Consider the following 25,831-nt stretch of genomic DNA (forward strand, 5'->3'; position numbering starts at 1 on the left):
TGTTCTTATACAGTAACAAATGCAAACCATTATTTTATTTCCAAGTTTGAGCATTTTAATAAGACGAGACAGGAGTCTACCTTGCATATAGTGGGCACTCGATAAGTATCTGTTGAATCAATAAATAGTTTCATTTATTTCTACGTCTATCAGAGTCTTACTATATTACATTTTTCTTGCAATTATGATATGTAATTTAATACCCAAAAGTTAATCATTTGCTCAGCGTGGACAAATACTGCCAGAATTCAGGTCTTTTCACTTTTAATCTTTGAACCCCTTCACACTGGAAGAATCGCCATCATTAAGATATTCTTCTTTAAAATCAATCAATCAATAAATAAAAATTATATAAGAAATATTTAAAAACCATGGAGAAAATCAATAATTTTCATTTTAAATTTAGAAGTAACTGTTAAAAACAGTACAAATAAATTCTGAGTGGCAGATGTCCCCTTCAGCACAGCTGCGCTTATAAATATTTTTATTGAGAAACATCTTCCCCAGATTTAAAATTCTAACTTGTACATGGCTCTAGGTAAGCATCTGAGGACATCACTCTTCCCCAGCATTCTCCGTCTCCTCTCCATCAAGACTGTTAAATTTTAAGTACCAATGACCCAGGAGAGGATGGGAAAAAAACAAAAACCATTTGGACATCATGCTGCCTCTCTCATCCTTTAAGAAGACAACTTGCTCTAGGATAATTATGCAGCATTAGCAAACATCAATAGTTTATGATCCAGAATTGACTAGAGATGTGCCGAGGCAATTCTTCTCGTTTCAGTATATTGTCTCTAGCATCTAAGAGAATTCACTCACTTGGGTAAATGGAGGCAAAGGCTAATGGAGTGAAGGGAGCACAGGGAAAAAAATGCAATGACAGAAAGACACTTGTCAGTGCTAACACCCACAAGTGCCAGCAGATGTGATCCATTTAATGAAGCATGTGCCTCGGATTTGGCACTCCTTTCCAGTGGGAAGATCTCCTTTCAGAAAAAGCATCACATTATACAAGTTACCCCTCTCCACCACTCTATGCCTGGCATCTCTGCCGCTCGAAACTGGCACGTCATGTTGTGTGTGGGAACCACGCCACCCCGACAGGTGGCCGCGACTCTCTCTCTGCCAGAGCAACACAATGAGCATCAGATTCACGTTCCAAAAGCTGGAACGACTGAGCCGTGCTTCTATGCACAGAATGAAAGAAGTCAGGCTTGCTGCTCTAAAACACGGGTCCATTTGGGGGAAAATCAAGCAATGAAGGAACCAAAGAAACAGGGAAAAGAGAATCTGCATGACTCCCACCGTCAGAATGCAGTCAGCAATGGCCCCAAATCTAAAACCAAGTGTCCTATCGGACATGAGTTAGCCAACTGCCCTATTTTGTAAGCAGTGTGATTCTACGTCAAAGAAAAACAGGTGTCTTTAATCAGAATGAAAATACGAGGGAATGATATCCCAAGAGTAAGAGTTATCTCATTTTAGTGCCTGAACTATACAGCTTAAGGTGAACTATACAGCTATAGAACTACACAGCTTAAGGGAAGCTATACAGCTTAAGAATAACGGAGATTTGAGATCCTGCCTTTGGTATTATGAATAAGAATTTAGAACTTAAAATGATTGTTCTAGGTATATAGAAAATCCATCCCCCTCTGGAAAAGACTCTCTTCTCCCCACTATAAATGAGATTAAATTTCTCCTTTTGGTCCTAACTCCCATGAAACAAGTATTTTAAGGTATTAGTTTGGAAACGAAATTGTTTTGGCTATTCTAGCGAGTTTAATGTGCAGAGATGATCTGTTTCCAATCTGAAATACCAGGCTTTAAGAGAGATGTAAATACAAGATGCCTCATTGTAAGAATAACACTTTTTGTTTTGGGCATTCAGAAGTAATACCCAGTGTGCCATTGATTTCATCTGACTTAGTGTTTTGTTTTGTTTTGTTTTGTTTTTTAAGAAAATGCATACTTCCTTTATAAGGACACCTACTTTTAAAAAATTCTGTTGCAAAGATCTTGCTAGACATTCTATTTATGCACCCCCGCAAAAAAAAAAAAAAAAAAAAAGAGGCAGAGTCCCAGAAATGTGAGTACATTTTTCATTTTCTGAAAATACTAGGATTCTAGAGGTTAGGACAGGACTGCTTGTGGATAAACTCAAGCAGTTAAAAATTGTCCAGAGCTTTAAAGACATCCCATCCATAAAAAATGTTAATGATGTTACCAAAAAAATGCATTCTCTGAAAGAACTTATTAATTAGTTGAATCATTAATTTCAGAGTACTTAATTTTTTGTTCCCTTATAAAATAATATTAAATTTGTTCCTCTGATGTTAGGCCTTTCTTTGAATTTATGTTCAGATCCCAAAAGTACAAAGACCAGGGTTACTTTAAACCTGAAATTTAAACATTAAATGGCATTATTATTTGTATCTCAATAAATAATGGACTTGTCTACCACAAAAGAGTTAGTTTTTGTTCTCTGCTGAACATTTATAGACACGGGCACTTGGAACAACAAATCACCACTGCAATGACAATAAATACAAGTGTTTACCACTCGGCTTTTTGTACAATTTGTACTGACTAGATAGGGTAAAATAAAAACATGGCTGGAGGCTGAGGCAGGAGAATTGCTTGAACCTGGGAGGCAGAAGTTGCAGTGAGCTAAGATTGTGCCACTGCATTCCAGCCTGGGCGACAAGAGCAAAACTCCATCTCAAACAACAACAACAAAAAAAACCCACAGAAAACAAACAAAAAAAACAATGCTAGGCACGGTGGCTCAGGCCATAATCCCAGCACTTTGGGAGGCTGAGGTGGGCGGATCACTTGCGATCAGGAATTCAAGACCAGCCTGGCCAACATGGCGAAACCCCGTCTTTACTAAAAACACAAAAATTAGCTGGGCATGGTGGCGGGTGACTGTAGTCCCAGCTACTTGGGAGGCTGAGGCAGGAGAATCACTTGAACCTGGGAGGCAGAGGTTGCAGTGAGCTGAGATTGCACCACTGCACTCCAACCTGGGCAACAGAGCAAGACTTGGTCTCAAAATAAATAAGTAAATAAACATGTGACTGTTTAAGATATCTCAAACTCCAAAGGAACAGAGCTCTTGATCCAAATGAAAATATATATACAATTGAATTTTCATTAGGATCAAGAGTTCTGTTTTGTTGTACTGAAGGAAATTTAATAGAAGATGAAGGAAATAAGTAGAATAAAGGCCATGGCCTCCCATTCTGCATAAACACACCATGAAAAGAAAGGATCCTTACTGAGTGCCTGCTATGAGGGGTACAGGAAGGAAAAAGTCAACAGGAAAGGAAGGAGAACCAGAATATTCTGCTCTGTAGACATTCTGAATCACGGAAGCTTTATTTTAATCAAACTATACTGGCGTTACGGTAAGCCCCTCAGGGGCATGAACTTTGTTGTTCTAGTCTTTGTATCTCCAGCACCGGAAACCGGACCTGGTACAAGAAACACCCTTAAAGTTTGATTAACTATTGGTGATGGAATGAATGACTAAAATCAATAAGCCTTTCTACTATTTTAGAACAGAATCAGAAACCACGGCTTTTCACGAACACGTTAACCAGAATTATTTTTGCATATGGGGCTCTTACTGCTTCTTCTCTGTAAAGTTATTATTCATTTGTAGAAAGTTTTCTCCTCCTAAAAAAGACTCTTAAGCACCCTACGAACTTAATTGAACATTAACATGATGATGTTCAAGGATTATTCCAAAGAGTTGTCATCTATCAACAAAGAAGCACATTCTATTCTTAGCATGTTTAAAAAGGAGTATGGAAAATCAGAAACAGAAAAGTTGCTAAAAACAGTGCCTCTGCTAAGAGACTAGGAGAGGCTCCAGCAGATTTCATTAGCCCTGGTTCTGGGGTTGATCAGACAAAGGGAACTTTGGGAGTTGTGAGGAGGAGGGGAGAGACGGGCTGGCAGCGTGAGGGGCTGTTCTGATGTCGCTGGGCCAGGGAACGAGGTGGGTGGGGCTGGGTATCCAGTCCTGAGGCCCTGAAGTGACAGAGGGTGGGTCTCAGGGCACAGAACCTTGTTGGGGAGGGGTCAGAGACCTGCTCACATGTGGGACACAGGGGACTCCCCCAAGTAAGCTGGTCACCGTGTGTCTAAGGCCCTCTCTCAAGAATCCAGGCGGCTCTGTGCCTCCAGGCCTGCGATGGAATTGAGGCAGAATCCGATCACTCCGGCGGAAGTCTGGAAGTGATGAGTGGGAATGGAAAATAGCAGTGAAAGCCAATTCCAAAGGATGGAAACTGCAGCCCGAGGATGGGTGTTTCAAACCGTCCACTTTACACTGCCGAGAAAAACTGTGATGATCCGTAACTCAAAGCCTGCCGGGGCAGGTGGGCACCATGAGGGGAGAGGAAGGACACAAAATGCAGGATGAACAATCAGTTTCGGGGTCAAGACACCAAGGCCTGGATAAGCATAAGATGCAAACTACTGTCCAAAGTAGTTTTTTATTTTTGTATTTTGTATTTTATTTTGTATTTTATATTGTATTTTAGTTTTGTATTTTCCAAAGACCCAGTAAGCTGTTGGTGCCTGCAAAGGCCCAGAGACCAGTCTGGAGGCGACTCCATCGGCTCCACTTAAATCAGCGCTTTCCTTTTCCTCAAGAGGGTTCATGTTAACAAGAGAACAGATACTATGAAGAAGGGGCAGCTTGCAGACAAGAGGTCAAGAGAAAGCATTCTTCAAAGGTTTCCCAGTCCATCCATCCGTCTTTTAACTGCCCCAAGTAACTTCAACCAAATCAAAATCTAGTCATCTTAAAAAGGTTTCTACGGAAGCCACATCTACCACTGCTATCGGTTTGCAAATGCAAAAACGCCCAGGTTAACACTCTCAAAAACATCTACAAACTTAACATTAAAGTCCTTGTAATTTCTTTCCAATTTTAAAATAAACATTATAAATGCTAAAAGAATGTTACCGGACAAAAAAGAAAGGTCATGTTGGTACTTACAGTTAATATATTTATGTCAGTATTGAAATATACTTCGTCTATTTCTCGTAAGTCAAAGTGTTAACTAACTGAACAGCCATCACATATTTCAGTACCTTTAACTTTGGTATTGGTTTCTTGCCAAAAGCTTTATAAAAAAAGTATCTTTTGTATGGATACTTGGAAATAATTGTATAATTTACAAATGCATCCAAAATATACATGTAATATATACTAATATACAAATTTGTGAATTAAAACAGAGAAAAGGTTAGTAAAAGCTTCCAGAAAAAGGATATAAAATATCTAGCCTTTTCACTTTTCTGTGAGAATACTCCATTAAAGGAGGCCAATACACGCATCTGTTCACCTGAGGAAAGAGTGTTTCGTATCATGATAGCTTTTTCATTATTTCACAAGAGCAATCTTTAGAAGTAGTGACAGGTTCCATCATATCTAATAAATGATGTCCCCCACAAGTTAAATCTATCAAGGTTTAGTACTTTCCTCAAAAATCACTTTGATGTCTTTGAAATCCATTCAGAATAGGGAGTAGTGACTTTAAGGGAAGATATGTTAAAATTATGTTAAAATCAATAAAATGGCACTTTCAGAAACTTCAGAGTTGTCTTTGAGAAAAGTCACAACTCCTTTTTTTTTTGAGACACAGTCTCGCTCTGTCACCCAGGCTGGAGTGCAATGGCGCAATCTCGGCTCACTGCAACCTCAGCCTCCTGGGTTCAAGCGATTCTCCTGCCTCAGCCTCCCGAGTAGCTAGGACTACAGGCACACACCACCACGCCTGGCTAATGTTTGTACTTGTAGTAGAGACGGGGTTTCTCCATGTTGGCCAGGCTGGTCTCGAACTCCTGACCTCAAGGGATCTGCCCACCTCGGCCTCCCTAAGTGCTGAGATTACAGGCGTGACCCACCGTGCCGGGCCCACAACTCCTAATTTTTAATTTTCTTCAGGAAAAATATGATTTCTGATAAACTGTTATCATCTGTATCCATAAATTCAGATTTAATTGCCAACTTTTGAAAAGGAAGAACCATTATCTGTAGTGAATGTTAACAGTGAGGCAGTGAAGGTACCCCTCCCTCCCAGTCCTGTTCCTGATTCACTGTCTCATGAAGAGCTACACGACAGTACTGAATTCATTATAGGGCCAGCCGATGCAACCTTGCCAGGTCTCTGGCGGCTGCGTGTCTCTTGGGAGATTTATAATCATCACAGGTGGGGAGACCCCCACCCCAGGGAGAGACTGAAGTGCATTATTGCTAAGCTACAGGAAGAAAAGTCACCACCACTATTCTCAATACTTGAAGCCGTTCTGCTCAGCTGTCCCCAAACTCTCTAATGTATCAGAAAACTGACAAGCGATGGGAAGAAGTGGTGGTTTTATCCAGGCATGATAAAGTAATAATAATAAAAGGGGGTGGGTGTGGTTGTGTGTACCCATGCCCGGAGTGGGTATTGGCACAGGCTAGGGCCACTGGGGTCACTTTTCTACTGCACCTTAGTGCAGTCGCAGGTGCTCCAAGACAGGGCCTGAGCCTGGGTTCAGTCTGGACAGGATGGGATGAAGGAGGGACAGTGTATGAAACATCTCCCTGGCTCTTTCCAAGCCACCTTTGGAAGCTGTGGAAGGACAGCTGGGCAATAAATACCTAGAACATCAAAACAGGAAAGGCTGTCCTGGAATCATTCGCAATCCTATAATTTTGCAGGAAATAAAATAGCAAAACTCAATCCTGCTGCTGCTTCTGCTCTTGGTCTCAATACCCAATAGGATAGGCCACAGTGTGAACACCCATGTCAGAGCTTTGCATTATGGAAACAGTGATGGCGCAAACAGACATACATATCTAAAGAGAGTTTATGCATCCTCTGGTCCACATCCCCTCAGAGTGACACACTCATATAGATGGATTCTTTCCCACCTGTTAAGACGCTGCTCAACAGGACAAAAACATGAAGAAAGTGGAAAATTAAGAAGGCAAACGGAATGCTTACTTTCTCTAAATGCTTTACAGTAGCCAAGGAAAGACAACAAGAAGAACAGGGCACACAGGAGGTCTGCACGGCCGACAACACCAGCAACCTTAAAAGAGGGGGAAGAAAACAAAGAATTACATAAAACACATTTAAGCAAATCCTAAACTTAGGAGACACAACAATTTTTTTTTTTTTGAGACAGGGTCTCACTCTGCCACCCAGGCTGGAGTGCAGTGGTGTGATCTTGGCTCACTGTAGCCTCAAACCCCCTGGGCTTAAGCAATTCTTCCATCTCAGCCTCCTGAGTAGCTGGAAGCACAGGCGCACACCACCACAGCTGGTTACTGTTTGTATTTTTTGTAGAGGCGGGGTTTCACCATGTTGCCCACGCTGGTCTTGAACTCCTGGGCTCAAGCGATCCACCCACCTCTGCCTCTCAAAGTGCTAGGATTACAGGTGTGAGCCATTGTGCCTGGCCAAAACCAAAATTCTTTAGACATATAAAACAAGAAACTTCCCAGACTCTGCCACATATTAAAATAAATACACAATGTAGCTGTGCAACAGTGCTTGGTGTTATCTTACAATCGGTTCTCTCCTTCCTTTTGGGTGTAGGACTTGATTTAACTGCTTCAAGAGAACAGCGGATTGGTTTGAACCTGCTGCTAGCTATTCTGCTGGACACAGACGGCGATATGTGTGTGCCGTAAAAGCTGTGAGCTGTGTTCTTTAACACACGATACCCAAGAGCTCCAAAGACAGTCTTCTGAGGTCACAAAGTGGATTTTCAATCGGAAAATGTTATCAGCTCAAAGGGCATGATATTTAAAAAATAAAATGTGATTGGAAACACGAAGGACATAAAGGTGCGAGAGAAGTGTGAAAAGCCGTCCTGCCGATAGAAAAAGACACAGGAGTAATCCTTCAAAGCTGCCTCTGCCCCTTTTTTTTCCCTTCAGACCAAAACTGATTAAGTGGGTTAACCTGGAAAGCCGAATGCTTCAAGAGTGATTAACAAGTAGGATGAGCACAGAATACAATTTCTGCCATTTCTTTCCCACATTTTCCACATGGTGACTCTGCCCTTCCTTTCCTCAGTGAGAATGAAGCAATATAAACTATGTGTTTCTTTCTTTCAGGCTGATGACTCCAGTCATTGTTCTCCCAATGCTGTACGGTGATGAAAGACACAGAATTCCACCCAGGGGTAGGTACTGGACCAGTTTAGGTGGGATTCTTTACTAACTGGCACCTGAATGTGACACGGACCAAAGCTTCTGCTGTGATTGTCCAGGTATCACTTTAAAGGCTGGTAGGTTAATCCCTTCCCAGAGGATGGGGATGTGATATATGAGCTGTAGAATAAAGGACTTTTCTATAAATCAAGATAAGAAAATATACACTGACTATGAAATTACTATATTTACATGTGATTCTCAAGTTCACACGCAGTCAGTAGCTAAAAAAGAATGTCTTTTAGGAGCAGATTCCCCTACACCGGTTATACATGAAATGCCAAGGACCATTTGTCACTGTAACTGTGACCTCCCGATGATGCGTACGTGGCAGCCTATGGTGTTAGGTGATGGTTGGGAAGATTGAATAAGCTGATAAATCCACCCAACGAACACTACACACACACAAACGCTACCGAGAAGGAAGCTAGGGACAAAACAAAGGCTTAACAGATCTGGAACAAGTATGCCAGTATGCTGGAGGGGAACAATCCAATTGCTTTATGAATGAAATGAATATACAATGAGAGCTCTGGAATACTCAGGGCTGGAAACTCACTCCATCAGGGACACAGTAAAATAGTCAGAGATGGAGCCACACAGAACAGAGCCTGGTACAGCGTGGGTGCGGCTCACTGTGAGTTCCCCAGTGGGTCCTATGGGGTGTGTCTATGAACAGGAGTAGCAGAAAGGCAAAGGACAAAGGACGCAGAAGCTCAGGTGTCATCTCCACAGCCCTGGGTGAATGAGGAAGCAGCTGGAGCATCCTGGCTCTGTGGTCCTCATGCCTGGAGGACACGAGAGGGGACAGGAGCGTCTTAGAGCTGTGGCTATCTACAGCACCTCGGGATGGACTGGAATCCCAACCCTTTGGAGAAGAGAAAGCAACGAACACGGAGCCAGACAAGCCTGTCTGAAGGAGACCACAGAGAACAGGGTCACAGGAAATAGGGGGAGCAGGTGTCAGAGACCAAGCGGAAGTGAGGTGAGAGAGGGGGAAGGAAGTGGTTTGGAAAAATACTAGGGCTAGGGGCCAGGAGGGCCAGGCTGCCTAAACCACTTGCTATCTGGATGGCTAGGGTAGATCTGAAGAACCACCAAAAATGAAATATAAACATCAAAAGCTTATTTTTACAGAAATGTTTCTTTCTGCTAATTGTCGAAGACCATCCCACGACTTTAAGCAATGTACATTATGTTCCTTGACATAAAGAAAAACAAAATTTTTAAAGTATGGGAAGTGTTTTAAAGCAAGACAGCATTTAGTATTTACAATGAATGTTTTTGGCATAGTAATTAAGAGAGATTTCACTAAAAGAATGTTAAAAAGCTACCCAAGGAGGGACTGTATCCAATCACTGTTTGAGAATGTACATAAGCAAGAAAACATTTTCTTTTCCTTTTCTGATATTTGCATAATATGTATTTTTAGGCAAACTTTTCTACAAAGGCTATTTTTTTTTTTTCTCACAAATAACGTGAAACACTCAGAGTTTTCTGGAGAAATCACTGCAATCCCTCTGAATCTATAAAGCAGGCGGTATCAGTTTCCCCAATAGGTACAATTTGCATGGGGGCCATGAAAAGGAATTAGGGGGGTGGGGAAACTTCCTTCTGGATTAAAGTCTGGGTTCATTAGATAGACAGAACTCTTTTTAAACATTTTGTTTCATTTTTCACTTTCAGAGACAGGGTCTCACTCTGTTTTCCAGGCTGGAGTGCACTGGCGTGATCATAGCTCACTGCAGCCTCGAACTCCTGGGCTTGAGCGGTCCTCTTACCTCAGCTTCCCAAGTAGCTGGGACTCCAGGGGCACACCACCACACCCGGCTACAGGAAGAACTCTTAAGGGGGCCCGAGCTTCTTTCCTTGATGTTGGAATTCAGACAAAGTGAAATCTTCCCCAACACTCTGAGGAAAATAAAAAGTAAAGCCCATACAAGCCACTTCTGTCCTCAGGGAAGCGCTGGGATCCTCCTGCTGATGGCCACACAGAGCTGAAGAGCCACCAGCAGACCAGGGGTTGTGTGGCCCTCCCAGACTCTCCTCTCTGCAGTGGGGACTGGCCTATCAGAGGCTTTGGGTGTCTAAAAACCACTCAGCAATGTGCGGTGGCTCATTAGAAAAAGACAGACACTCCTGTCAGTTCAGGAGCACAAAACACTGACTGCAATTACAGCATCACCAAGCGGAGACCAGGAGGGGGCAAGACTGTGGGGTGCCCAAGTCATCCCTATTTGCCCGGCTGTCATTGCTTTCAAATGGAAAGTCCCCAGTCCCAGAACCCTCTCAATCTCAGGCACACGAGACGGCTGATCACCCTAGAAGACCGGAAAATTCAGGTGCTTATTTGCAGTGGGCAAAATCATTTTCAGTGTGAAATGTTGGAGAGTGTAAAGACCTAAAACATATTAATGTAAATGTTAATATAATGAAATTCATGTTAGGCCAGGTGCAGTGGCTCACGCCTCTAATCCCAGCACTTTGGGAAGCTGAGGCAGGTGGATCACTTGGGGCCAAGAGTTTGACACCAGCCTGTCCATCATGGTGAAACCCCATCTCTACTAAAAATACAAAAATTAGCCAGGTGTGGTGGTGCACGCCTGTAGTCCTAGCTAATCGGGAGGCTGAGGGAGGAGAATCATTTGAACCTGGGAGGTGCAGGTTGCAGTGAGCCAAGATTGCGCCACCGCACTCCAGCCTAGGTGACAGAGTAAGACTGTGTATCAAAAAAGAAAAAAGAAAAAAAGAAAAAAAAAAAAAGAAATTCATGTCACTAAAACCTGCAGGGGCCTATACTGCTATTACTGTCTCTTAATAAATGTACACTGAGACAAATGGGGTAAACTGAGGCAGTTTACTAACCAAATCCCCATTGTCCTCATCCCACAGGGATCAATGTGGCTGGGGCTGCTGTGCCCAAGGCCATGATTCACGCTGCTGGCTCTGCCAGCCAGAAAGCGGGACTGGCTCCTCGCTGAACACCTAGGAGGAGCTCGCCTGCCACCCGTTTCCTTGGGTGTTCCATTCTTTGCATGTTTTTAAAGCTGGAATTTTTTTTTTTTTTAGACAGAGTCTTGCTCTGTTGCCCAGGCTGGAGTGCAGTGGCATGGTCTTAGCTCACTGCAGCCTCTGCCTCCTGGGTTCAAGCGATTCTCCTGCCTCATCCTCTCGAGTAGCTGGGACTACAGGTGTGCACCACCATGCCCAGCTCATTTTTGTATTTTTAGTAGAGATGGGGTTTCGCCATGTTGGCCAGGCTGGTTTGGAACTCCTCACCTCAAGTGATCCACCTGCCTCGGCCTCCCAAAGTGCTGCGATTATGGGTGTGAGCCCCTGTGCCTGGCCTAGAGCTGGAATTTTTAACTGCAGGGTAGGAGATAACAGGGGAATGCAGACAGAAGGAAACTGAATACTATCTGCGGAAACACTGAAAGGTAAACATACAAAATATCTGTCTTCCAACGCTAACTCTTAATTATCCGCAAGTATTTCTTGAAATCTGAGTCTGAGTGGATATCATGTGGGGAGGGGAAGAGATAGAGGTTTTTCAAATACTCCTTTTTCTCCTAGAGCTAGTCTGCCTCAGTTTCCTTTTAACCATCTAGAATGTGGACTTTTAAGATTACATGTTCCCAGGGTACATTTATCTGGAGTGTGAGTGTGTGTGAGAGAGAATGTGTGTGTGAGTGTGTACGTGTGTAAGCACACTGTTATACTTGTTGGCACTTGAAACCTTTTTATAAATCAAATTCTGAATATTTAAAATGAGAATTTTAGAAAACTTTCCTTGGCTAATAATTCAAGTATTATTTTGCTTTTGAGATCACACTAAATTAGATGAGAAGGACGACAGAACCAGAACTTCTCCAGTGAGTCCCTGTCTTCCAGTCCCTTATTCAGGACCACTGGCTACACTATGTCTGGGTCCCAGAGAGAACTCGGATTGAAACAAAGTCTAATTCAGTCACAGTTATCTATAAAGAGCTTATAACTAAATTTTTACACAGCAGTCCCCAGCCTATCCAGCCCTTAACGTCCTCTGAATTTGCTGAGGTAAAAAATAAAGATTTAAAAAGATATCAGGAGGAGGGTGTGATAACAACTCCACAACACTCCTGATACTGGAGTGAATAGACAGTTTAATAAAGTCAGATGCTAAAAACAGGACTTCTGCTCAGCATCTTGAAACTCCAAGAAGCAACATGCAACTGGTTAAATGTAGAGATTTCAATCCCGATGAAATGAGAAGTCTACCGTGAGGGAAGTTATAAAGTGTATGTGATTATTTTATGCACTTCGTGCTCACAGAATGAATGACTCGAGTCAAATCTCGTCCCTCAGCAAACATGCTGCCTTTTGCATTTTCAAAGGGTCCATGTGGTGGTGCAGCGGGTGGTTCCTGAAAACTTCACAAATGTCTAGTGAAATCCCACAGCCTATTCCAAATACACAGAGGCAGCTCGATGGGATGGAGACGTAGCCTCCAGGAGGGTGGGCACCCACCAGAGCTGCCTGATCACCTTGGGGAGAGGATCACACAGGGTGAGGAGGAGGAGGGTGGAGAGGCTTCACGAGCAGCTCCCCAGCAGGGCACGGGCACCACTTTCCAGTTCAACACCAAGTATGTCAGCATCTCCTCAGCGGAGGCCGGGGAAGCCCAGAATTTAAGTCCTGCCCAACATCCACTTGCTCCTCACCCTGGATAAATTTTTATCCCCCCACGCCTTTCCCCCATTCCTAAAGTGGAAACGGTTATATTAGCCCAGGTGATGTCACAGCGTTTTCGTAACAATCATGTTAAGTCTAAGAAAGGATTTTATAAATCATAAAACTGTCAGCGAACACAGAAACACTGCATCAGACCCTCCATTGGAGAATAGTTCTTAGCCGCTGAACTTCAGACCCCAAAGCCCGGCAATATTTAACATCCATGTCTTCACCGCTGGTGTTATCCTAGAAGCTCAACAGAAAGTATCAGCAGAGATCACACCATACCTTATTACACAGTCTCCACCAATATGGTGCTCTGCATTTTGTTTCACCAGAGAGATGTCTCTGCCCCAGACAGAATTGTTTCAAATGTCTGGCAGGGTATTTATGTAGTGTCCTTTCTATTTCTAGAGTATACTGTGGAGTAGACTTTCTCCAGCTCTGGAACCAAGATGGGTACATAAAGGGAGCCTGTTTTAGGAAACCAGGCGACACGGGGGTGTCACATCACTTCTCACATGCATACAGATGCTTCGTGCAGACGACACTTACACATTCGGTGTGCACAGGATGGACAGCAAACAGCAGCGCAGCCAGCAGGGATGCCCTGGGGGCGAGGTGCAGCCTCCGGCCTTTACTGGTGTACTGCAGGCCGCCAAACAGAACCGAGAAGACATCCACCATGAGGACAGAGATGCCACCGTGCAGAAGGATGTTGACCACGTGAAAGCCCACGGGGTGGAAGCCTCCCGAGAGGTAGTAGTTAATCCTGCAGAAACACAGGGAGTTCAGGGTACACGTGCAGCGGCAAGCGGCAAGAAATGGCAACGGTCTGGAGGGGAAGGCTTGTGTGTGGAAATACTAAAAGGAGAAGTGGAAGACTTTGTGCCAGCTTGCTAAAAATAGCACCAAGATAAATAATGCCTGTCGAGCTAAGAAGGCTGTGGAAAAGGTGGGAATGTAACTACAGGGAAAAGGGATGAAATGGATGTGTCCAAGGCGAGTGGCACTGAAGCAACTTGCAGAGGAAAATCGAAAGGAAAGCTAGACGATGTTTTACATGCAGAAGGGGCAAGGCTGCATTCCAGGAAGATACAATATTCCACACATTACTCATGGCTACCCCCTAGGGACCTGGATTTAAGAGAGTCTTATACCTTGCTTATCCTCCAAAGGGCTCCTTATCAGTATGCCCACCAGCCTTCCCCCAGCGAAACACCCTCCGCTGGCAGGGATTCCTAGTCTGACTGCTTCTCAGCTGCTGGTGGTTCCAATTCATCACTCCTACGCTCCTGTGGGACGTCTACACACAAGTGTTTAAATGCACCTGAGAAACAGGTATGGACGAGAACCTTTGTGAGGTGAATGCATCTATTCAGTGCAAGTGGCTCCCTGTTTAATGGAGGGGGGATTGTTTGCAAGCTGCATCTTGCTTTTGCATATTGACTTGGTAACAGTAGGAAGACTTATACCTTATTTATTTCTGTAGTGAAAAAGATAAGTTTCATCAGAGGCCTCATGTCGCTTTCACTCATATTATTCCACTGGTGTTAACCAGAAAAGGGTCAAACCTCCAAGAACTGAGAAAAATATGAACCACCACCCATGTGCATGCCGTCCTTCACAGGGGCCCCGCTCGCCTTCTCTGCACCTAGACATCCATGTATGTGAGCAGCTCAGACCCCACCTGAGTCACTGACTGGACTCCTGAATGCTGAGAGCCTGCTGACACACACCTGTCTCCAATGTCACACACAAGCCGGGAGTGACCTTCCCAGGCCCTTCGATGTCACGGCTTACCTGAAAGTCAGGACGGTGAGAGGCCGGTAGGACTTGTGGCTGGTGTTGCTGCTCAGTCTACTGCCCCAGAAGTCATGGTGCCACAGGTCCCCAAGGGGCGTTTCTGCTTGGAGGTCCTGCAGGGACACAAAGGGGACGTTCTGGACAAGGGTCTCCCACCAGCCCTAAGCCAAGCTCCTCCACTTCTCACCCGGGATGCAGTCAGGCCTCCTAGCGGGGCTGCTGCGCCCAGCAGGTTCTCTATGTTGATCATCTCAAACTACACATGGGCTCACCCCACCGGGCTTCAAACACCGATCAGCTTTCACCCTCCTGGGACCAACAGCTTCCCCTGAACTCTGCAGGCCCATGTCTCTGGTGCTGTGCTCCTGCCAGCTCCCAATCCAGAGGCTCTGCATGTGCAGGTCGTCCCTGGACAGTCACCCTCAACTCTTCACGGCTCAACTCCTCTCGCCATTCATCTCCCAGCTGCCCAGCTCTGCCCTTCCTGAGCTGATCCCGTCCCTCTTCCATGGGTCTCTGGGCATCTCACCCTGTCAAGCAGTGCGTGGCACCCTGGCGACTTACAGTCACATGACTATTTGTCTGTGCCACTAGACTGGGCTCCACGAGGACTGGGCCACATCTGGGTTTGCTGGCTATATACAGAAGGTGCTTAATATGTGTCAAATATAAGTGGACCACACAGCTAAACAAGATCACTATTAACTTCTCACATCTAATAAATAGGGTAACTTACCAAAATGTCCCAGTTAAAACACAAAAGTGGATAAACATATTTTCGTAAGTTTCCATTTTTGATCATGAGCTAGCAGACTATGAAATCAGAAAAAAATCCTTAATTTTTACAGACAAAAATCACTCAATATTAAAAAAACTCTATACGTCTCTTACTGCTGAGGTAGTTTAATTTGGTACTATACTACAGATGCTTAAAATGCATTTTTTTTACATTTAAAAGATGAAAGTAGATGGCTTAAATTGTGTCTAAAGAGAAGAGAGGCAAACAAGGCACTGTGGTGGAGTAAGTAAGAAAAATGACAGATTAACTTTCTCTTTAAAGCGTAATTAAACCAATGTTTTAGGGACTAGAAATAACAACATGCTGATCATTTCCCTGGGTTGTCAGTCAAGATTCTTCATTGCAATAACCAAACTCTGATTAATTTAAACAAAAAGGGAATTCTTCAAAGGGCAGTGTGCAGCTCACAGAGTCCCCTGTGGCCTGCAAAGCCAAGGCAGGGCCACATGGCAGGAGCAAAGCCACCCATCATGCCCCGGGCACCTCGCAGAGACTGCCCGGCTGCCTCTGGGCCCCCACCTCGCGTGACCAGTTCCTAACTCCAACAGGCGGGCGCACCTGACGGGACAGCCCATCTGTGCCAGTTCCCTAATCAAATCGTCTTCTGAGCACCTAAGAATGCCCCAAACAGAAATGGGTCAAATGATGGGTGGCCCCAAAGAGCAATAAAGGTCCACACCCACCGTGCAGCTCGGCACTTGCGACTTAAGTGCTTGCTGACTCAAAGGGAAAGGCTTGAAAAGAGGTGACAGATGCAAAGCTGGTCACCAATGTCCACTGTTAAGGGTGACATTTGCTTCCACAGTGATCAGCTTCAGAGGCCAGGAGTGCACTGACCACTCCCCGAGAATGGGTTAGAGATTCTGTGAAGGTCGTGTGAGTCACCTGCTCCCTTCGTTGACTCAGTGACAAGCCTGGAAACCTACCTTCTTCTACACTCTTACAGAAGCACCCGGTCAGCTGTGAGCGGCTTGGGTGGAGGATCTTTTCCTCCCTTTGAACAGGAAATGAACACCAACGAGGCTCTAAATATTTGATTAGGTGGAGCCTCCACAGCAGGGTGTGCTACAGAAAGAAAGGTCAATTCTTCCGCATAATGATTTATGGAAAAAATGTATTGTGTCTAAAATTCCCCCTAACTCCACTGTCTCAAAGATCACCATCTCAAGGAACAAAAAAGGCAACTCCACACGGCAAGGAAGCATCTGGAAAACAGTCTCTAACATCACTAAAATCCAGTAACAGCCTGTTTCACATTACTGTAGGCACAGTGCCAATGAATGGAGGAGTGCCTTTCATTAACTAGGAAAAGAAAAAGGGAGGGCTAGCAAGTTAACAAAAGGGGCACAGTGTGATGCTCCCAAAAACACTGCCAAGACCATGCTCAGCAGAACCACGAAATGGCTTCATCTGCCTCACCTCACAGAAGGAACGAGAATTACACCCAGACACCAGGGCCTCCACACACAACACGACTCGTGTTTTTGTTCTTCCTAGCTGACCAACATTTTTCAACATGGTTTCTGAATTAACACTTCATATGTCTTCTGCTTCACACGAGTGGAAGAGTCAAGATATTCTCACCAAAACGAATAATGGAATTTAAATAATAAAACTCTATCTTTGTGAGAAAAACAATTCTGTGGCCATTAAGCCACCAATCTGTGCTGGGCATGGTGGCTTGTGCTTGTAATCCCAGCACTTTGGGAGGCCAAGGTGGGAGCATCACTTCAGGCCAGGAGTTTGAGATCAGCCGGGCAACACAGTGAGACTCTGTCTCTATAAAAAATTTTAAAAATCAGCTGCGCGTGGTGGTGCATGACTGTAATCCTAGCTACTCGGGAGGCTAAGAAGGGAGGATGACTTGAGCCCAGGCATTGGAGGCTGCAGCGAACTATGACTGCACCACTACACTCCAGCCTGGGCAACAGAGTAAGACTTTGTCCCCACCTCATGAAAAAGCCACCAGTTTGACATAGCTGTGTAGACTTATTTAGTTCTTTTAAGCATGGTTTAAAAAAGAACTGAAACAGAATCATCTACAGTAACTGCTGAGTGAATCTGAGGAAAATTACAAATGAAGAACTTGAATTAAAAATAACCATTGGCCGGGTGTGGTGGCTCATGCCTGTAATCCCAGCACTTTGGGAGGCCAAAGTAGGCAGATCATCTGAGGTCAGGAGTTCGAGACCAGCCTGGCAACATGGTGAAACCCCATCTCTACCAAAAAATACAAAAATTAGCCAGGCATGGGATGCCTGTAGTCCCAGCTACTTGGGAGACTGAGGCAGGAGAATTGCTTGAACCCTGGAGGCGGAGGTTGCATTGAGCCAAGATCGTGACACTGCACTCTAACCTGGGCAACAGAGCAAGACTGTCTCAACAACAACAACAAAAACCCATTAACAATGATCTAGTCTGTGCCATCAAAATGGAGATCAATTGCAATATTATGTCACAAATAAATATACGCAAATCAGTCATGTTCCCCCCCATACAATACATGCTTGTCACATAGAGAGTTCTCAACATTTTCAGCATGAAAATGACTTTCCACTTATTTGGTAGAATCCATGACTTTAGATTTTTAAGAGCATTCAACAGTGTTACAAAGAGTTGCTCTAATTATATCTAGCAGGGAGCTAAATGTGTATTTTCCTCCAAGTCTTCTTCACTGGCTAAGGAACACACAGAAAATATCTTCTGAGTAATAGATTGTCGAGAGACTAACTTGTGCCATTTCCGAGTTCTTTCTCCTCTGGGTCTTGCTTGCCTCTGCATTTCTTGCTCTGGTTTGTAGCCTGCTTGAATCTTTTTCATCTTTTCCCACAAACCTCTTTCTTTTGCCCTAACTCCGGGTAGGGAGTGGAAAAAGATTACCATTTTTCCTGCACTGATACATAGCAACCACTGGTAAGCAAAATTGACTGGGATTCTGCAAGTCCAGCAAAACTGACTCTCCGAACACCAAACAAGCAGGAACTGCAGCGCCCATTGGCAGCACATTCCTCTTGCCCCAGCAGCTGTCAGCAGGCTGTCCTGACAGTCTCGGAGAAGGACAAAGCGGCAGCCAGCTCCCTGCCTGCTGCTGAAGACGCACCTTCTGGCAGGTGATCGCACCCGTCCATCACTGCAGCAAATGCATGATGGGTGTTTTTTTTTTTTTGAACAACTGTGGAAATGTTTCACAAAATCTGAAATACTAAGTCTGCAATGCCCTGCAATACCCTTGCCTTGTCATCTTAGAAGAACGGCCTCTTTGATCCATATGGGGACTGGGGCTCTTGAGGGGAATGTCTGAGCTCAGGCAGGGGTTCGGAACCTTGGTGACAGCAATAAGAAAGGCACTAAATCAAGGAGGCGATGTTGAAAAGAGACAGAAAAATCGAGAGCACCACTGGGGCCCAGGCCAATGCTTAACCTACGTTCCACGGGGAACAATGCAACACAAACTTAGATGATTACTGAGACACAGGTGGGCGGTTAAGTTTACCAGAAGAGAGTTGAGATACAAACCTTATTGTTAACAATAGCTTCTGAGTCATCAAAGACAAAGTCTCCATCATAGCTGCGTGCAAAACACACAATGGCAACCAATCCCACTACTAACTTAGCCCAGAGTGGAGGAAGAACAGAAGATGGAAAAATGTGATCCAAATCAGTGTCCAACACGGCCATTCTGAAAACTGCAGGCTGGTGGCCCCCGGCTCCAGCATTATGCTGGTTAGGAATCTGCAGGAAAGACAACACCACATAAATATTCATCAACACTGGTAGGACCGTTTCTGCAGTGGGCACCGTGAGTAACAGCTAGATAGTCTTTTATGCTATGATTTTATAGGATGTGATCATTAACAATTTGAAGCTGTGCTTCCCAAACTTTAGTGGGCAGAAAAGTCACACGGGACACATGTAGATACCTGGGCCCGACCACAGGATCTATCAAATCAGATGCCCTTTGGTTTCTGATGCTGGAATACCCTTTAGAAACATGAATTTAATGGTATCCTCATCAAGCCCACAAGGCAAATCATTTTTAATCATCCTTGAACCAGTTTACAGAGCTTAAAAAAAAGAAGTTACCATCTTACCTCATCCAATCAAGAAAAATCAATAAATAGTCATTGCTGGGTTTTAGCACACTGCGTGTGTGGCAGGAGAGAGGGTAGTGTGTAAAACACAATCCTGCTTCTGAAAGAGCTTATGGTCTATTTGTAGCATTCAGGCACACAGGCCAGGGAGTTGAGACTCTGAGACAGAGACACGGGAGTCGAATGGAGAAACCCTAAGGCGGGGCACAGGATCGAATGCTGGGTTCCTAGGCTAGTGGCTCGACACAGAGGACAGATAGAGGAAATGACTGGTGGGGACAATATCTTGTCCCAGAAAAGGCTGAGCCATACAAAGGAAAGGAAGGGAGGCTATTCGATGTGAGGATATGACCTTCAATCCTGGTGAAAGAGTCAAGATAAAAATATATACTATTTTGAACTTTTCTTTCAAATGGGCATAATGTTTCTCACCGGGGATGCCTGTGCCCTATCCTTGCCATGTGTTAGTTGTGCGGTCCTGTGCACAGCCTCTTTCCTCTCTGAGCCCACCCCCTGCGGCCCTCTGCAAAGCATCTTAACGGTCAGTGGTGAGAGGTGCCTGATAGCTTCCTGCCTTGGAATTCGCCAAAACAAATCCCAACGTACCCCCAAACTCACACTTTTATCTGTCCCCATTCCCACCACATCCTGGACAGGGGCTTTCTTTGGACTTACCAGGATCAGGTTTGGGTCAGACTGCTTGGTTCTGACCTGGGGTACCTCTGGGCAACTCGACCTCTCTGGGCCTGTTTCCTTAACAATAAAATGGGGGGGGGGGGTGGTAGGAGTGCCTGCCTTCTAGAGTTGTCATGAGGGTTAAACGGGATTCCCAACACCGCCTGGCTGTAATGAAGGCTCAGGGGAGGCCAGCTATTATACTTTCTTCCAGAAGGCTGAAAGCAGAGGCACAGAATGATTTTCTGTGGGAAATCCCTTTTAGTATCTGGTTGATTGGTACCGAGGCTCCTGTCTTTACTAAGGGACCTGGACCCTGTTCTTTTCCTGCCGAGATGAAAGAGAATCCCAGCCCCCTGATTGGGAAGACAGTTTGGATGTATTTGTTTCTGGATCTCTAAGTGGATACCCCAGACCATGGAATCAATAAAAAGCCAGCCAAATAGGCCACCTGAAGTCACAGGCATCCTTCTATAGCCTTCTGTCTGAGTGAAGATGGAGACAGATCCAACAGGCAACGGGACACACCATTCCATGGTGATGCTGTCCCCTTCCAGGAGCCAGAAGGAGGCTCAGATGTATAATCCAGAGATGAAACAGGCCACAACTCTTCCACTGCTTGTCTCTCAAGCCTCACAGCCTGACGTAAGGCATGCTCTCAGCAAGTGCTGGGGGAATACTGCAGCTACTTTTCTTTTCTAGTCAAAGGATAAACCACTTCTCGAATCTAAATTACAACACAAACATAACACAGGTCAGCACACAGGCCTCAACATCTATGCTTACATTTCAGCTAAAGAAATTACTCCTGCTACTTAAAAAACAACAAATCAAGGCTGGTTGCAATGGCTCACACCTGTAATCCCAGCACTTTGGGAGGCTGAGGCGGGTGGATGGCTTGAGCCCAGAGGTTCAAGACCAGCCTGGGCAACAAGGTGAAACCCCATGTCTACAAAGAAATACAAAAATTAGCTGAGTGTGGAGGCGCATGGCTGCAGTCCCAGCTACTCGGGAGACTGAGAGGTGGGAGTACTGCTTGAGCCCAGGAGTTCCAGGCTGCAGTGAGCTGAGATCACACCACGGCTCTACAGCATGGGCAACAGGGTGAGACCCTGTCGGAAACAACAAACCCCAACAAAGCCAAACACTGAATAGTTAGGAAGATACTATGATTTAACATGGAGAGAATAAGAAAATTTAGAAAATTACTGTGAAGGAAAACAAACAATTTATAGCAATTTGAAATGCACAATAGAGTCATGAGTTGACAAAAGGTCATGTAACTGGTTTTGACGTTATCTGCTTTATTGTTTCAATAGTGAATTTACTGGCTCATGCAATATATTTTTGGAGATGGTGTCTTGCTATGTTGCCCAGACTAGATTCAACTTTTGGGCACAAGTAATCCTCCTGCCTCAGTCTCCCAAGTAGCTGGGACTACAGGAGTGTACCACTGAGCCTGGATATTATCTGCTTCAGTCCCAAATATTTGAAAGTTATTTCACACACGTTTGTCAAGGTTCAAATGGCCTTCTAAGTAGAATACTAAATCAGGAAATACTTTGTGCTCCTAAATTAGCAGCCATACCTCAGATTGCTTAGAACATGACTATATTCTAAGCATAGTCATGTTCTAAGCAATATATGTTCTAAGCATAATATGTTCTAAGCATAATCATGTTCCAAGCAATAATCATGCTCTAAGCAATAATCATGTTCCAAGCAATATGTTCCAAGCAACAGCCCCAGTATATATAAGGTAGACTGTGGACCGTACCATCAACCAGGTACCCTGGTAGGCCAGGTCCAAACTCTTGGGAAGTCAACTGGATGGATGACTCAGTGGATCTCAGATGATCTCCTCCTCTGTTCTTGCAGGGACAGCAGAGAACCTGGCCTACCTCCAATGCCCCTGCCCCCACATCATTTCCTAGTTCTGGCTGGCTCTCCCCTCCTCGCTGTGACTCCCCTGATTCTCTATCTCAGGGGGCTCCTTCTCCTTTCTCCAAGGCCTCCCACATCTTTGCTGCCACCGAAAATACTGACAAATGCTCTTTTCTTTCAAGGGATTTACTGTTCATGTACATAGTGGAATAGTTTGGAAAATGCCTTTCACTAGGAAATGCAAAAAAAAAAAAAAAAAAAGCTACAATTTGTTAGAAGGCCAGGCAAAGTGATCAGTCTAGTCCAGTGGTTGAGACCAAAGGCTCTGGTGACGGACAAACCTGGACCTGCGGGCTGCACGACCTTGAACTGTAGTCTTTCCAAGAATCAGTTTCCTCACTGGGCACAACATGGTACCACCACTACTTTCTTCAGAGGGCGGTGGTAAAGGATTAAAGGGAGAAAATGCATGCAAACAACCAGTTCTCATTATTGGTAGATTTTGGAGAAATTAGCCGCTGCTTCCTAGTCCCTGACCGCCTGTCTTGAGCACACCCATGTTGCGACTGTTTATTCCTGCAGATGGGCTGAGCACTAGGGCCAGCAGCAGCCCATCGGGTGACCTGGTGCAACTGAGAAAGGCAGACCCTTCTTTTGGGCAGACCCAGGGCACATGGCTTCCTTGGTCCGGTGTCTGGTACAAACTGTACAACCATACACAGTGACCCTGTTCCCAACTCTCCTTCCTCTAACACTAAACGACTTCTGTTCCTCAATGACCTGAGCCAGGCTTGGCACTCAGGTAAAAGAAGCCCTGTATGAGTAAGGTGGTAGAGATGGGGGACCACCCTCTCTACACCCCTTCCCCTTTTTTTTTGAGACAGGGTTTCACTCTGTCACCCAGGCTGGAGTGCAGTGGTATGATCATAGCTCACCACAGCCTCACTCTACTGGGCTCAAGGGATCCTTCCACCTCAGCCTTTCAAGTAGCTGGGACTATAGGCATATGCCACTATGCCTGGCTATTTTATTTTTGTAGAGACAGGGTCTCACCATGTTGCCCAGGCTGGTCTGAAACGCCTGGCTTCAAGCGATCCTCCTGCCTCGGCCTCCCAAAGCATGGGGATTACAGGTGTGAACCACCGTGCCCAGCCTCCACCGTTTTTTACACTCAGGCCATGAAATAGGAAGGGATGCTCTGTTTTCTTCCAGATGGGCCCTAGCTTGCACTTTCTGGTCCCTTTTCTCCACGTGATGTCCCGCCTGGCTCCTCTGCCATAGCTGGATCGTTATTTCACCTTATGAAGCAACAAGAGAGACCCACTGTGGCCTCAGCTACAGGCCAAGCAGAGGGCACAACCCGGGAGGAATGAAGTCAGTGTTCTGCTCGCTACCTGACTCCTGCAACAGAATCAACTGGCCCCTCAACAGGGGCTGAAATCTGGAACAAAGCAGAGGTCCCTTTATCCTACAATTTCTCAAACTTCTCGTATCAAGCCTCTGTTTTCAGCAGGTTAAAACAAATTAATTATCTGTGAGAAGGTCAAAAAGACCCCACACAGGGACCCGCGAAAAACAAATGTCATCCAGCTGTGAACCATGAGGACCCAATGACAACTGACACAGCAGCCTGGACTGCAGTAAACAGAATGGCGACACCAAACCTAAATGTTTCCCCTTGGAAAAATTAGCAGCAGCCACCTACAGAAGAATATTCCTCTCCAGGCATCCAGGGGCCTGCTGACCTCTGCCCAGCCTTTCTACCTCACCTGTGACATTCAACCACATAGCCAGCCATCCTCTGCCACGCTGAGAGGTGACAGCACCTCTGGGAATCAGATTAGAGAACATAATCACTTGTGACCCCACATCACCGGTCCTGGCAGTTTCCTGGCTGATCCGATCCTGGGCCCCTCAAGGCAGAGGCGTGAACCACCACCACCGCCCTCCTCCGTGCAGTGCTGAATTCATGCTACTGAAGGCTAAGGTATCGTCCTGCTGTGACGGCCTTCCCATTTATAATTCAGTAGCGCACGAGGGCCATGGCTGCCTATAGCAAGAATGTGAGTGGTTCGATAGTCACAGCTCCACTGTCCCAGAAAGTTTTCAGCTTGCTAGCTTGTAGCCATTTCCCCCATCTAGGTGCGCTGGCCGTCATTTTACCCCACCTCCATCTGGGGCGTGCCCGGCGCAGACAGGACTGCAGAGAAAGGGGACAGGGAGGGGACCTAGGCAGTCCCTACTATAACTGTTTCTCAAGACATTCTCCCCATGCATTTGCTATCCCGGGGAAAGAGCGAAGTGTGGGATGACTCATAGTGGCTAAATCTTTCCTCTAACTCCTCCCTTCTTTTGTGTGTGGTTAAAAAAAAAAAGAAACACACACACACAGCCCATAGTCACAACATCAACAAGACTAGAAGCCCCGCAGAGTTCGCAGGAGGTGGGCAGTGGCTGTGCCACCTGCTCGGCTTCCCCAAACTCTGAGCCCACGCCGGGAAGAGGCGGCTCGGTGGCCCCGGGCGCCCGGGCCGCTGGCCCCGCGCTCGCGCCGCTCCGCTCCGCAGCCGAGCATGGAGTAGCAGGCGCTCGCGGCGCGGTGGGGGAGCCGCCGCGGAACCCAGGGCAAGCAGCCAAGCGGCCCGGCTGTGTCCAGCCATCGCCTGCGCCGCGGCCAGCTGGCGGCCAGGCGCGGGGCCCCGCGGCCAGATGGCCGCTCCGGGGACGCGCCGCAGGCGCCGGGTGCCCCCGGGCCGAAGGAGCGCCCGCGCGGCTGAAGGCAGGGGCTGGGGGCGGCGACCTCCGCTCGGGCTGAGTAGCGCAGGGGCCCGAGCGGGGCGCGGGGAGGTGGGGCGCGCAGCCTCAACACCGCGCCCTTTGTCCCGTGTGCAGCTCACACAGGGGCCCGCGTCTCCCCTGACCCCAGCCCGGGCCGCAGCTCAGGTCCCGGAACCAACTCCTCTAGCAGCGCCGCGGCCGGGCCCGGGCCACCGTGCGGAGCTCGGGACTCGGCAGCAGCGGGGAGCCCGCACCGGCTCCGCGTCCAACTCCACTAGCCCCGCGGCGCGCTCGGCCCTGCAGGGGCCGCCCCGCGCGTTACCTGCAAGGAGCCTGAGCCCCGGCCGCATCGCCCTCCCGGGTGCGGAAACTCCGGCGGCTCCAGGCGCCCGCCCGGACCTGACAGGGGGAGGGGCCGCCCGCGCACCGCCCCCCTCGACCCCCCCGCCGCGCCCCTGCCCCCCGCCCCGCGCCTCCCGCAGCTCCCCACGCGCCCGGGCTCCCCACCAACACCCATCTCGACCCGCCCCCTCCGCCCGACCATTGGCTGCTGCTCCCGTCACTTTCAGGTCGCAGCCGAGTCCCTCCTCAGCTCATTGGCGGACGCGCCGGTGACGTCAGGCCAGGGGGCGCTAGTCGGCGGCGAAGGAGGCGCAGGGACAGACCGACCAGGCGGGAGAGGAGGAAGCCGGGTTGTGGGCGCGGAGCTGAGGCGGGGCCGGGGCGGGAAGAGGCGGCACCAGCCTGGTCGGGCGAGGCTAGCTGCGGGAGCCAGGGTGAGCCCTCTTTCTTCCTCCGCGGTCCACGTGCGGGACCCTATTTCTGGCCTGTGTCGCACTTCGCCCGCGCGGTGGTCTC

General features: G+C 46.6%; 1 protein-coding gene across 8 annotated transcripts in view; it reads right to left on the reverse strand.

Annotated features, from left to right (window-relative positions):
- The window catches only part of TMTC4 (transmembrane O-mannosyltransferase targeting cadherins 4), a 70,467-nt gene extending 45,074 nt beyond the window's left edge, over positions 1–25,393 (reverse strand). The window contains exons 1-5 of one of the 8 annotated variants that reach the window (XM_009192177.4): positions 25,296–25,393; positions 19,062–19,277; positions 14,744–14,859; positions 13,496–13,712; positions 7,014–7,101 (exon numbers count right to left, since the gene is read on the reverse strand). In XM_009192177.4, the coding sequence (XP_009190441.3) occupies positions 7,014–7,101; positions 13,496–13,712; positions 14,744–14,859; positions 19,062–19,223 (583 nt within the window). In that variant the 5' untranslated portion in view covers positions 19,224–19,277; positions 25,296–25,393. Of the gene's footprint in view, positions 1–7,013; positions 7,102–13,495; positions 13,713–14,743; positions 14,860–19,061; positions 21,210–22,088; positions 24,591–25,295 lie in introns of those variants that run through there. The other 7 variants (XM_031655647.1, XM_031655648.1, XM_017951391.3 and 4 more) reach the window with 7 other exon arrangements.
- Positions 25,394–25,831: the final 438 nt, after the last annotated feature.

This window comes from Papio anubis, chromosome 15 (genome assembly GCF_008728515.1).
Source record: "Papio anubis isolate 15944 chromosome 15, Panubis1.0, whole genome shotgun sequence".
NCBI lineage: Eukaryota > Metazoa > Chordata > Mammalia > Primates > Cercopithecidae > Papio > Papio anubis.